The 12,670-nt window shown below is 49.1% G+C and overlaps 1 protein-coding gene across 1 annotated transcript in view; it reads left to right on the top strand.

The window, feature by feature from the left end:
* Positions 1-2,235: 2,235 nt before the first annotated feature.
* Positions 2,236-12,670, top strand: part of TGFB1I1 (transforming growth factor beta 1 induced transcript 1) — a gene marked incomplete at its 5' end in the record, with an annotated part of 24,548 nt that continues 14,113 nt past the window's right edge. Inside the window, 5 exon segments of the mRNA XM_082195407.1 lie at positions 2,236-2,317; positions 2,320-2,339; positions 2,341-2,383; positions 2,386-2,628; positions 10,911-11,068. Coding sequence (XP_082051533.1) covers positions 2,236-2,317; positions 2,320-2,339; positions 2,341-2,383; positions 2,386-2,628; positions 10,911-11,068 — 546 coding nt within the window.

Below are 12,670 nucleotides of genomic sequence, written 5' to 3'. Positions count from 1 at the left end.
TCCAAATGTCCCCCTCCCCCAGTCCTTAAGCCGTCAAACCTTATGGGTACCCCAAAATTGTTATGGTCAAAAGCCCAACTCCACCAAAGCTTTTAACAATCCAGCCCTGATTTAACATTCAGGTACGTTTATTACATATCGGAGTTCTCTCGCTCTCAGCAACTTTTTTTTGGCTTGCACCATTTACACCCCGTGTTTCCTCAGTCCTATAAACATCCTCTGAATTAAATAATCTCATTTGGCACAAGGTATTAGATTCCGTCCTCACCCCCCCCTCCCACCATCATGAATAACAGCTGCAGCGTAGCCAAAACCCATTTCTGTCCAAAGACCTCATGACCTCAGCTGGACTTGGAAGTCGTACATCTCTTTCCCCGTTTTGGCACCTGGAATCTTGTGAATTCCTGGGCCTCATCAGAACTTAAAATGATACTGAAAAGTGAGTAGACCACCCTGTGTGCATGTGTAGGCACAGTGCCAACTTGAATAAAATATTGTGGGGGACCAGGTAAGCCCCGGCCCACATAATCGATCACATGACACATTGTGCACACACCAGTTGAATGGGAGTGCCCATCAACTTTGTGGGGGCCCAGCCCCCACAAATATTTTATTGTAGGGGCCGAAGCCCCCATGGCCCTTAGGAGTTGGCTCCTATGCACACATCTATGGCCTCATCTGCACTATACATTTAAAGCAAGATCGTACCACTTTCAACCATCACAGTTTCCACCTGGGAACTGTAGTTTGTTGAGGTTGCTCAAAGTTGTGAGACCCTGTTCCCCTCTACAACTCTCAGGGTGGTTTAACAGCCAACCCCTCTTCCCAGAGAACAGAATTGTAGTGCTCTGGGAAGAAGTGGGGTCTCCAAAAAATTCTCTGCACCCTTAACAAACAATGCACAGAGTCATACCTAGGCTCCCTTGTGCCCTTGGCAAGGACATGTGCCCAATGGCCCAGAGTGGTGGAGCAGCAGCCCAGGAGGGGTGAGCAAATGGGTGGGCGGGCTCCTAGCCACTCGGAGCCAGAGAGGAGAGGTGATTTTTGCTCCCCCGGGCCTAAACCAGGCTTCCTCAAACTTGGCCCTCCAGATGTTTTTGGCCTACAACTCCCATGATCCCTACCTAGCAGGACCAGTGGTCAGGGATGATGGGAATTATCTCAAAACATCTGGAGGGCCGAGTTTGAGGAAGGCTGGTCTAAACCCTTGGTGGGGAGCAACCTAGCTAACCTTAGGTATGCCCCTGACTACACTTCCCATGATTCTTTGGGGGAAGACATGACTATTTTAAAGTGATACGATACTGCTTTAAATGTACAGTGCAGACTGTGTGTTGAGAGAGAATACAGATTTTATACATGCTTAGCTGCCAGGCTTTCTTCCCAGTGTTCAAAATCCAATTGATAACTTTTCTCCAAAGTTCACACCTTTTCCTGTTCTTACTGTTTTACTCCATAATATCCATGCATGAGCCTCTGCATAAGCCTCATCTCATTCAGCTCCCTAAAAGAAGCTAGCTGGCAGGAGCAACAGGCTGGACCTCTTCAGAAGGAGCCTCCTAAATGGCCAAGCAGCTCTGCTAGCTTTGAGCAGCTGCCACCCCACATCTTTGCCCCAAACACATTAGCCGAGCTGGTCCAAGATGTTCTGCCGCCTGAGGCACAGCGCCAAAAGCTCCCCTCAAAAGCCAAGGGGGTAAAGCAAAGTATCCCAAGGCCAGGTAAGTCATTTTAGCCCATGAGGCTGAAAACCACAGGAGCTCAGGTAAAAATATAAAATCAGCTTAAAAAGTTACAGGTAGGTAGCCGTGTTGGTCTGCCATAGTCAAAATAAAAAAATTCCTTCCAGTAGCACCTTAAAGACCAACTAAGTTAGTTCTTGGTATGAGCTTTCGTGTGCATGCACACTTCCTCAGATACATGCATGCACACGAAAGCTCATACCAAGAACTAACTTAGTTGGTCTTTAAGGTGCTACTGGAAGGAATTTTTTTATCTTAAAAAGTTACTGCCTCTTCTTTACCACGTCCAAAATTGGCGGCCTTGCTGTCTCTGCCAGAAGCCCTTAGCAACTGCCTCCCCTCACTAGGCCTTCCTTCCCTTTCCCAGAAGGTGCCTATATTCTCTTCTCTTCCACCCCCAGGCTCCCACCCTGCGCTTCTAGCCCGCTTTAAACTTTCCTGCAAGAGAATCCAGACCCCCACCCCCCTGCTCAAAAGACAAGACCCCTCAGAAATGGAACCCAGGCGTCCCAGCTGGGGAGATCAGGAGGCGATTTCTATGGGCTGCTTGCTTTATTACCCTGTAACCCCCCCCCCGCGCCCTATAGGGTGGGATGGGGGGATCGAGTGTTTGGGGGGCAAGTTCCAGCGCGGTGCGCCCCCCCCCCCCGCCGCGCGATGCGCTGTGGGGCGAGGGGGGGCGTCTCCATCCTTCCTGCCCGAGCCTCGGATCCCCTTTGCCATAAATGGTCACCGCAGCGGCAGCGGCGGCAGCAGCAGCGGCGCGGCAGTCGAGCGGGGCTGCGCTCCGGGAAGGCGCGTCACTGGGGCGGGGGCCGCCCAGCAGCCAGCCACCGGCCCCGGAGTCCGGGACCCAGCCCGCGCCCGCCCGGGATGGACGATCTGGGTAAGGAGAGCCGAGAGGGAGCTCCGTCCGCCCCCCCCCCCAACCCGACGACCCCATCTCCCTCCTCGCGCTCTTTCGCGCATTCCTTTTCTTTCCTCCTCCTCTCTTTCTCCTTCTCTTCCGCGCTTCCTCTTGTCTTTCTCTGTGACAGTTTTTTCTTCTTGCACGCAGTCTGGCAGCAGTTCTTGACCCAAACCGATCTCCTTGCTTCCCATGTTGTGTGTCTGTCTGCCTGTCGAATTGCCCTCCTCTTTTTCTTCCTTCCTTTCTTCTTTTCACTGACCACTGACTACTCTCGTCGAGGGTTTGGGTGGTTTTTGTGCGCGATCCCCTCCTTCATTCATCTTGCCATATTTCCTTTCGACGCTCCTTCTGCCTGACTTTTTTTTACTGTCCCCTTTTGTCCAACTCTCCCTCCTCCCGTCACTTCTTTTCATACTCCTGCTACTGTGGGAAACACCCTTTGTGCCAGATGCCGTACACCCCCCATCCCACCCCCCCGGCAATGGATTCTTTGTGCTGTGCTGTTTTTGCAGTAACTTTCTTTCACTCTTTACAAAAAGAAAGAAATGAAATCCCCTGTTGGCTGTTCCTCGCATTCTGCGGGCCCTTTCACACATTACGTGAGAACAAACCCCGGTTTAACCGCTGAAATGACGGATTGCCCATTCTGGGCTTTCCTGATGGAAGAGTGTGTGTACTTGTGTCTGATACACGTGTTTGCAGGCACACAAATTCCTATTGCCGCCTGCCGCCTGTGGCCTTCATTTAACATTTTCAAGTGTGCAAAAGTAATGTGTGAATTGGCACTTTATTCCTTGTGCCTGCTTTCACTCTCTCTCTCCCCCCTTTCTTTCTCTGACACCTCCTTGCTCTGGTCTCCCTCCTCCCTGGCTCCTTTCATCCCTTGCCACTCCTATTATCTCCCTCTTTTCCCTGAATGCCCCTCCCTGTCTCTCTCCCCATATCCTTGTAGCTGGCAGGGCGGGTGTCGAGGGTGGGGTGGGGGAAGAGGCTGCGTTTCCTCAGCCCTTCCCATCCGGAGAAGGAATGTATTTCTCAGCGTATTCCTGTGGCTTTGCGGAATAGCTGAACAGCGGCTCGACGCCAGGGGAGAACAAGGGTGCTTTGCAGTCCTCTCTTAACTTCTCCAGCACCCCGCTGACATTGCCTGCAGCTGCCTCAGCTAGGCACGAAAATTGGGGGGGGGGGGCTCCTCTGCGCCCCAGCATTCATGGGAGAAAAGAGTTGCAGCAGAGAACCCAGAAATCTGAGGTCCTCATCCACTCCCTTTACTTCAAACTAGATCAGAGACTAAGGCCACATCTGCGCCACACATTTAAAGCAGGATTTTGACACTTAAAACAGTCATTGTTCCCTCCCATGAGGAATCCTGGAAAGTATAGTTTGTTTAGGGTGCTGGAGGTTGTTAGGAGAGCCCCTATGCCCTGCACAGAGTGGCAACTGTCAGAGGGGTGCAGCAATCAATCCTTTCCCCCCAGGGAACTCTGGGAATTGTAATGTGGGGGGAATAGAGGGGTCTCCTAGCTACTCTCTGCATCCTTAACAAACTACAGTTCCCAGGAATCTCTGGAGACCGCCATGGCTGTTTAAAGTGGAACCACAATGCTTTAAATGTGTGAAGACAAGTGTCGATGTAACGGACAGGGGTTTCCAGACTGTCCACAACCACTTGAAAATAGTGGCAGACTGCTTAATGATATTTCTGTCTGTTGCTGCAATTTTAATGTGCTGTGCTAATTGCTGCATGGTTTCTAATTGCATTTCGAATTGCTTTTATTTCCCATTTTGTATTTTATTGTTCTACAACTTGAATCCCACAGAATACAACCCCACAGAATACAACCCCACAGAATACCAAATACAATAGGACCATACAATATAAAAAGAAACAATAAGAAAAATTAAAACCCAGTATCGATATTCAGTGCACTGCACCTGCTGTTCCTGGCTGCTGCTCGTGCTGTTCTTGACAGACACGCAGTGGATTATCTGAGCAACATTAATGGATGACTGGTGGCCTGTGGACCACAGTTTGGGAACCTCTGGCCTAGGGCCCAAGAGTCAGGGCCCGCCCAAGATGCTTTGCTCCCTGGCACTGTCCCATGGCGTTCCCCATAAAGTAGCTGACCAGGCTGGTGGCTGAATCTACCACTGGTGTGTGGGGCAGGTCCCTCCACGTTTCCTGAGGCCTGCAGGGTAGCATAGAGAGCAGGTGGCTGGCCTTCGGTGTAAGACTCACACCTCTGCCTAACACTTTGCAGTTGCTTCCTGTTTACCAGAAACGGCCGCCTGAAGTTGCTGCCTCATTCTGCCTAATGGCAGGACCGGCTCTTCGCAGAAGTGCCTGCTGTGGGTTCCCCGTCTTGCCTCCAGTTTCCTCACAAGGAGGGGGGGAGGAAGAGGGGGAGAGTTATTTCCTAATCTCTACCCCTCCCATTACGCGGGTGGCGCTGTGGGCTAAAGCCTCAGCGCCTAGGGCTTGCCGATCGAAAGGTCGGCGGTTCGAATCCCCGCGGCGGGGTGCGCTCCCGCTGCTCGGTCCCAGCGCCTGCCCACCTAGCAGTTCGAAAGCACCCCCGGGGGCAAGTAGATAAATAGGTACCGCTTACCAGCGGGAAGGTAAACGGCGTTCCGTGTGCGGCTCTGGCTCGCCAGAGCAGCGTTGTCACGCTGGCCACGTGACCCGGAAGTGTCTTCGGACAGCGCTGGCCCCCGGCCAATAGATGTGAGATGGGCGCACAAACCCCAGAGTCTGTCAAGACTGGCCCGTTCGGGCAGGGGTACCTTTACCTTTACCTTTACCCCTCCCATTACAAAGGAGATCATGTCCGGTTTTGGGTGCCGGTTTTCTGTTGCAGAGGCAGATCTGATTCAGGTGGGATGGCATCCCACCAGGAAGTTCTCCTAAGGCAGCCCTGGAAGCTCTCTAGGCGGCCTTGGGCCTATGATAGTCTTTCAGGCCTGGCCTACCTCGGAGGATTGTCCTGCCATTTAAATGCTTGAAGCTTCTTGCAGGAAGGGTGGATAAAACATGCAGGGAACAAAGAAACCGAAATAAACAGCAGCTGTGCGCATTAGTGGACAGACTCCTTGTTTGTGTGTGTTGAGATTTGTCAGCTTCAAGCACAGAAACGGCTTTCTTGTGGATTAATCAGTAGTGAGCGTTGAGAAGTGATGGTCCTCTTTGATTCCATCTGCTGGCTCCGGGGTGAAGCATCAGTGCTCCGAGGGAGGTTATGGCTGCCTGTCGGCTCTTCCCCCTCTCCTCCCCGCCCTGCTCCCAGTCCCCATGTCTCTTATCCTCCCCTCTTGTATGTTACATTCCTGTGTCTCTCCCTCTGTGGTTTGCTTCTCAGCTTTAGACACATTTCTGCGCTGTGACATCAGCCAGAGAGGGGCGGGAGGCAAAGTTGAGAGAGTGAGAGGAAGAAAGGAAGGAAGGAAAGAAGGGAGAGAGAGAGAGAGAGAGATTTCCCCCCTTCCCCTTATTCTATGCTCGCACACTCCAGCAAACAGCTGGAATAACAGTTAAAGATCCACTCTTTCTAATTATGCTCTCCAAATCCCTCTCCTTCTGACACCCCCTCCTCTTTTTGGCCTGAGGTGACCTCTGGAAGAAGAGGCACACTCAGGCTTGAGCAAGCTTACTGGGTGAATTTACTGGAGATTTGGTGAAGGGAGCAAGAGGGCTGTGTGTCAGGCGCAAGGGGTGGGAGGGGATGGGTGGTGATAATAATAATAATAATAATAATAATAATAATAATAATAATAATAATGTGACTGTCTCTGCATGGGGAAGGAACTGATTGCAGCCTCAGATCCACTAGACTAGACGATCCATAGCAGAAGAGCAGTGAACTCGTAATCTGGGGAACCAGGTTCGCTTCCCCGCTCCTCCACATGCAGCTGCTGGGTGACCTTGGGCTAGTCACACTTCTTTGAAGTCTCTCAGCCCCACTCACCTCACAGAGTGTTTGTTGTGGGGGAGGAAGGGAAAAGGAGATTGTTAGCCGCTTTGAGACTCCTTAGGGTAGTGATAAAGCAGGATATCAAATCCAAACTCCTGACATTTTCTGGCTTCAAAAGGATCTGTGTGTTCTGTTCCAAATGTGCATTAAAATAGATGGTTAGGGATACAGAAAAAGGATGTTGAAAGATGGAGATCCAGCGCAGATCTGGGAAAAGACCCACTGGAGGGGGAATCAATTATTATGGAGGTTTATTTGACACCACAAAGGCCTGAGTTTTAAGAGGACTTCTGAATGGCTGTTCCAGAAATGCTGGCTGTCCCTCCAATGGGAGAGCATGGCTTGGAAGGGATCCATTATAATTATAGCCTGCATGGTCAAAAGAGCATGCCGGCTGGGAGGGATCAGGAATCCACAGGGTCAGATTAGAAGGGGATCCCTGGGAGCCAGTTGCTTGGGGCTTTGAAGCAAAGAATCTGGAGGGAAGATGTGTGTGTTGTGCGTCCAGGAATACATTTGGGTTGCACGTGTGAATTTAATTATGAAACCGGGGCATTTAATTAAATGGGAACATTGCAATAATTAGGAATGTTAAAAGGAAAAAAGAAGATTTGGCCAGCAATAATACAGACTGTCCTGACTTGGTGGTTTTGTAATAACATTTGCTGCTTTGTTGTTGTCGGCCCAAGTGCTGCTAACATTTATTCTGTAGCATCTGCAGTGTGCGCTGGAGTCTAGGCTGGACCCAGGAGTGGTACAGTCCCTGCCTTAGAGCCAATGTATTAAAGCAAATGGACTGGGCGAATGGGATGGAGGGGACTTCATGGAGGGGACCTCCACAGGCTTCAGACTACAACTGCCATCAGGTTGCGGGTGGCGAGGGGCACCTTGTCAATATCTTTATTATTCCAGGACTGCAGACTGGCGTTGGGCGCACTTGAGAACCATGTCGGCGTCTTGTTTATATAGACGCTGGCTCCTGGCATCTTGGGACAAGCTGGCTGAGACCAGGAGGATGAACAGACTTCTTGTCCCAGATGCACATCTGATCTGCCACAGATGGTCGGTTGGGTTTAGGGAACTCAAAAAGGCCTCTGTGGTGGACATCTCACTCTGGGTGGGAAAATTGCAGGGAGGGGGTCTTTTGTACAAAAGAGCGATTGTGGGGGAAGGCTGAGCAACTTTGCCTGCAGTTGAAACGGAAAGTTTAAGTCTCTGCGGGCAAGAAGACTTGATGGAAAGCAACAAACTTGTAAGCCCATGCAGGGAGAATTCAATGCTGAGGTCAAAATTTCCTGGGCTTGTCCCAAGAACGTGGTTTAAATTCTAAGGCTTTGACCCTGTGAGGAAGGCTCTGAGCATGTGCAAGAAAAATACATCCCTTCAGTTCTGAACAATACATCAACTTCGGCTTACCTCACAAGGTTCTTAATCTCAGGGTTGTGGGTTCAAGCCCTGTGTTGGGTAAAAAAATTCCTGTATTTGGTGAGCGCCCTCATACTGCCCATCAGTCTCTCTCCATGCAGATTAATAATAATAAATACAGTATAATCCAGGCATAGGCAAACTCGGCCCTCCAGATGTTTTGGGACTACAACTCCCATTATCCCTAGCTAACAGGACCAGTGGTCAGGGATGATGGGAGTTGTAATCCCAAAACATCTGGAGGGCTGAGTTTGCTTATGCCTGGTATAATCCCTCGGTTCTTTAGTGGTTGTTGTCAGGGGGAACAGTTTGAATCAGGATGCTTTGAGTTCTTTGGGATGAATGAGGACTAGCGACTTTAGCTTTATAGGCACTGGCTACTTCAGAACCTTAGCTGGGTTCCTTTTATTTATGTCAATCAGAACTGGAGGGCTGGAGAAAAGAAAATGACCAATCTGCTTTGTGTTGCTTCATGAGAAGGCCTCTCTGTGTACTTTATTACACACACAAAAATAAATAATTGGATCTCAGAGCATAGGATGGTTCTGGGGGAAGTCAACCACATTTTAATCTCATTGAAATTAATGGGTTTTGATTAAGTTCCACTAGTTTTAGTGAGACTTAGGCTGTAATCTTAACCATGTCTAAAGGTAAAGGGACCACTGACCATTAGGTCCAGTCATGACCGACTCTGGGGTTGCGGTTCTCATCTCGCTTTACTGGCCGAGGGAGCCGGCGTACAGCTTCCGGGTCATGTGGCCAGCATGACTAAGCCGCTTCTGGCGAACCAGAGCAGCACACTCAGAAATAAATCCCCATGGATTCAATGCGGCTTGCTCCCATGTAAGTGGAGTTAGAATTCCTCTGGATTCCGCCTAGGCTCTGAAGGCGCATGACGTGCCCACTTTTCTCAAGCAAAGCAGCTCTGGGTCTGATCAATGCCTGGCTATGGGAGCTTGCCTGGCAATTCTGCATAGGCCACTCTAAGCTTTGTGGAGTCAATGACTCATAAACAAACAGGCATTTCTTTCGGATCTGTCATCCAGCCCACTCCTCGTATCTTCTCTGAAGTTTGCTGGGATGTGACGCTATCTGAGTGCGCAAATCCTGCTGATTTGTAACAGGGAGAATGCTAAACTTCCTGAGAAAGCACAGTATTCCTTCCGGTGAGGAATGCGGTTGCAAGAGGGAAAGGGACAAAGTTCAGAGTGCATGCTTTGGATGATTTGATCCTCAGCATCTCTAGTTAGGGCTCCATAAAACCCTGGAGAGCTGCTGTCAGTAGGTGTCAATAGTATTGAGGTAGATGGACCAGTGGTCTGACGCTGCGTAAGCTTCCTGTTGTGGGCATAGCCTAGGCTGGATCCTATTGATCTGCTGTTGGTTGGTTGCCATTCTCTTTTAATAAAATGCTTTAGGAGTTGCGCACTCCTCCTCTCTTGCGCAGGAGTGCACCTTGATATCTAGATTAAAAGGGGGAAAAACCAGGGCAAACAGTGTCAAGTCTATCCTCTTGCTGTAAGACTATCCTTCCCCATCAATATATGCAGAGAGGGCATTGGACTGTGGCAAGTACAGAACCAGTCAGGATGGGATTATAAGGGGATCATGTCCCTGAGGCCCAATCAGGGCCAATAGATAAAAAGGACGCAATAGATGGTTGCTTAAATAATGTAAATTCAGGCTATGCTTCCTTTTCAGTATTAAACACAAGGAAAAGCCAGCTGCTGGCTTGCTTGCTTGCTTGTGTTTCTGAGACAGCAGGCCTGGCCGGGGGGTGGCCTTGCAGCTTATTTTGGGGTCTTGCAGCCTAACTTTAGCATTCTCCCTGCACATTCAGCTGCTGGAAGAGGAGAAAACTAGAGACTTCTGTCTCTCCCCAGATTTTACTAAAAGAGGGTCATTCTAGGGGGGGGGGGGCTTTCCTTGGTGTGTTTGTGTGGAGGGAAGGTTCAGATTGCGTCGAAAGGACTGGTTGCAGTCCTCGGCATTATTACCATTCCAGAAGACACTTGTGGCTACCTGTGGCTACCGAGGTCTCTGAGCACCCATTGTGCGGAATCGCAACTGGGGAGAGTTGCTATCAGGCCTCGCTTGCAAACTTCCCATTGACATCTGGCTGGCCACTGTGAGAACAAGATGGTTGGATAAATAGTATGGACAAGGGAGGAATTCAGTTCAGTTTGCAGTGAACCTACCTAATTCACACTTCCCAAAACTGTATATGAATCAAAACACAGCCATTCTTTGAAATTTGCACTGGAGCTCTCCAGCCAAGTCTTGGGTGCAAAACTCCATATATTTAGGAGGTGCTTCAAAATGAATATATGAGTGAAAATCATGTACAATATATTGGGGGGGGCAATTGGTCTGCCAAAAAATGTGTCTTTTGGCGCAAAATTGCATTCGAAAACTAGGAGAAAGTTGCACTAAATGCTGGTGAAGTTTCGCGAGGATTAAAAACAACCCCCCGCCCCACAAACTGATGAAGAAATGTGGGAAACTAAACGTAAGAATGGAAAACTGAGAAACTGAAAGAAACTATAACGGTTATGTTTGCTCCTTCCTACTAAATGAGCCTTTGGAGAGATATAGCAGGGCTCCTTTAAAGTCCTTATATTGGGGGCGGGGGCGGCAGTGGCATTGCTCAGAATAAGGATTCTTGCCTTTTCTGCTTAGTGAGTTGGAATTGGTAGTGATCCTCTCCCCTCTTGCCCCTTCCTCTCCCCTATTCTGTCCCTCATGTTTACATCAAAGCCTCCCCAGGTCTCCCCATATTCCTAGAATGCCCCCTTCCTGACTTCCTGTCTGCCCTTTCCTGCTATTCCCCCCATTCTCAACCTGCTTCATCTCTTTCTGTACTAGATGCTCTCCTGGCTGATCTGGAGACGACAACCTCCCATATATCCAAACGCCCGGTCCTGCTCACCGACTCCGGAGGAGCCCACCCCAACGGGCTGAGCCAAGACGGGACCCCAGACCCCAAGCCAACTCCTCCACCGTACAACAACCCTCAGCAGCAGGTAAGCACTTGGGGAGGTTAAGCAGGGGGCAGGGGAGCTCTGTGGGGCAACAGACCTTAGCTCAGGGAGTGACTCCCTCTCATTAGTATCAGTGCTTAACCATAACTTGTTTGAAGGGAGGTGAAAGGTATTATGGGAGGAAAGGAAACAAGCTGACAGGCATTGCCATTGAGTTATGTATGTAGTTGCTGCTTTGGGAATACATTTGTACCTCGGAAGTTGAATGGAATCCATTCCGGAAGTCCGTTCGACTTCCAAAACGCTTGGAAACCAAGGCGCAGCTTCCGATTGGCTGCAGGAAGCTCCTGCAGCCAATCGGAAGCTGCAGAATCCACATTGGATGGTTTGGGTTCCAAAGAATGTTCGCAAACTGGAACACTCACTTCTGGGTTTGCGGCATTTGGGAGCCAAAACATTCAAGTCGCAAGGCGTTAGACTTCCGGGGTATGACTGTAAACACTCTTGTTTGTTTCTTTAAAGGAACAGAACATCTGTCCATAAAAGTAATGATCTTTTATTTGAATGCTGCCTTGCCATAGTAAATCCTGATATAATTCACTAAAGCTCCAAAATAGAACAAACTTTTAATGCTCAAAAAAAGTTGATGAGAACATTTCACTGAGAAATATACAATAAAAGTAAGCATTAATTAATTAATCTTATCTAGAGGAGCCCAGGGTGGCAAATGACCAAGGATAAAAAATAAAAGTTTCTTAAAACAGATGCAGTCTGGGAAAAATCTTAAGTCAAAAGGCTTTGCTGAAAGAGGAAGGTCTTCAGTAGGCACCAAAGAGATATCAGAGTTTGTGCTTGTCTGTTATTCACGGGGAGGGAATTCTAAAGGAAAGGTACTACAAAAAGGATTACTGAATTCTTACATCCTGAGGAACTGAACTCCTGATTAGGTGGTCTCTGCAAGAGTGCAGTGGTTGATTGGGTATGTAAGGGGTGAGATGCTGATAGCAGGGGTGTCTGATTGCTGGCTGTGGTGGTGGCCTAGTGGTCACAACTACCCTACTGAAAAGCTTCTTTGGGGAGGAGCTGAGTTAGTGACGCTGTTAATTCCCAGCCAATCAGCACTGTGCACAGTCGCAAACACACAGCTCCAGCCCCCCCCCCCGAGCTCCATCATTGTTTGTACTTCATGGTAAATTATAATTAATGGCTTTCCATGATCACACCTTTCTGGTCTGTTTGTCTTCTGGGCTCCTGCTGGGAGGAAACAAGCCATGATCTCTGGCTTAGCATTACCAGGGGTCAATGTTTATTTCTCTCCCAGCAAACCAGTCACACTTAATTCTTAGCTTACCGATATCTGTTTCAGATGTACTGCTAAGCCAGGGATGGTGGTTTGCTTCCTCTGTGTACCATCACGGTAAACCATTAACTATGGTTTATTTACTGTGACATGAGAACTATGGTTTATTTACTGTGACGTGAGGGAACTCAAACATGGCTTTGCCACAGGAATGGGGAACCCTTTTCAGACTGAGGGCCACATTTCTCCTGGGTCACATTCCAGGAGCTGCATGACAGGGACAAAAATGGACAGAGAAACAAATGCAAATTTTTACCTGTGTACAGTAGACAAGTTTTACCAAC

The sequence above is a fragment of the Podarcis vaucheri genome, assembly GCF_965113315.1.
Source record: "Podarcis vaucheri genome assembly, chromosome: 13".
Taxonomy (NCBI): Eukaryota; Metazoa; Chordata; class Lepidosauria; order Squamata; family Lacertidae; genus Podarcis; species Podarcis vaucheri.
The sequence above is the reverse complement of the archived record's forward strand: the minus strand, read 5'-3'. Positions and strand labels throughout refer to the sequence as shown.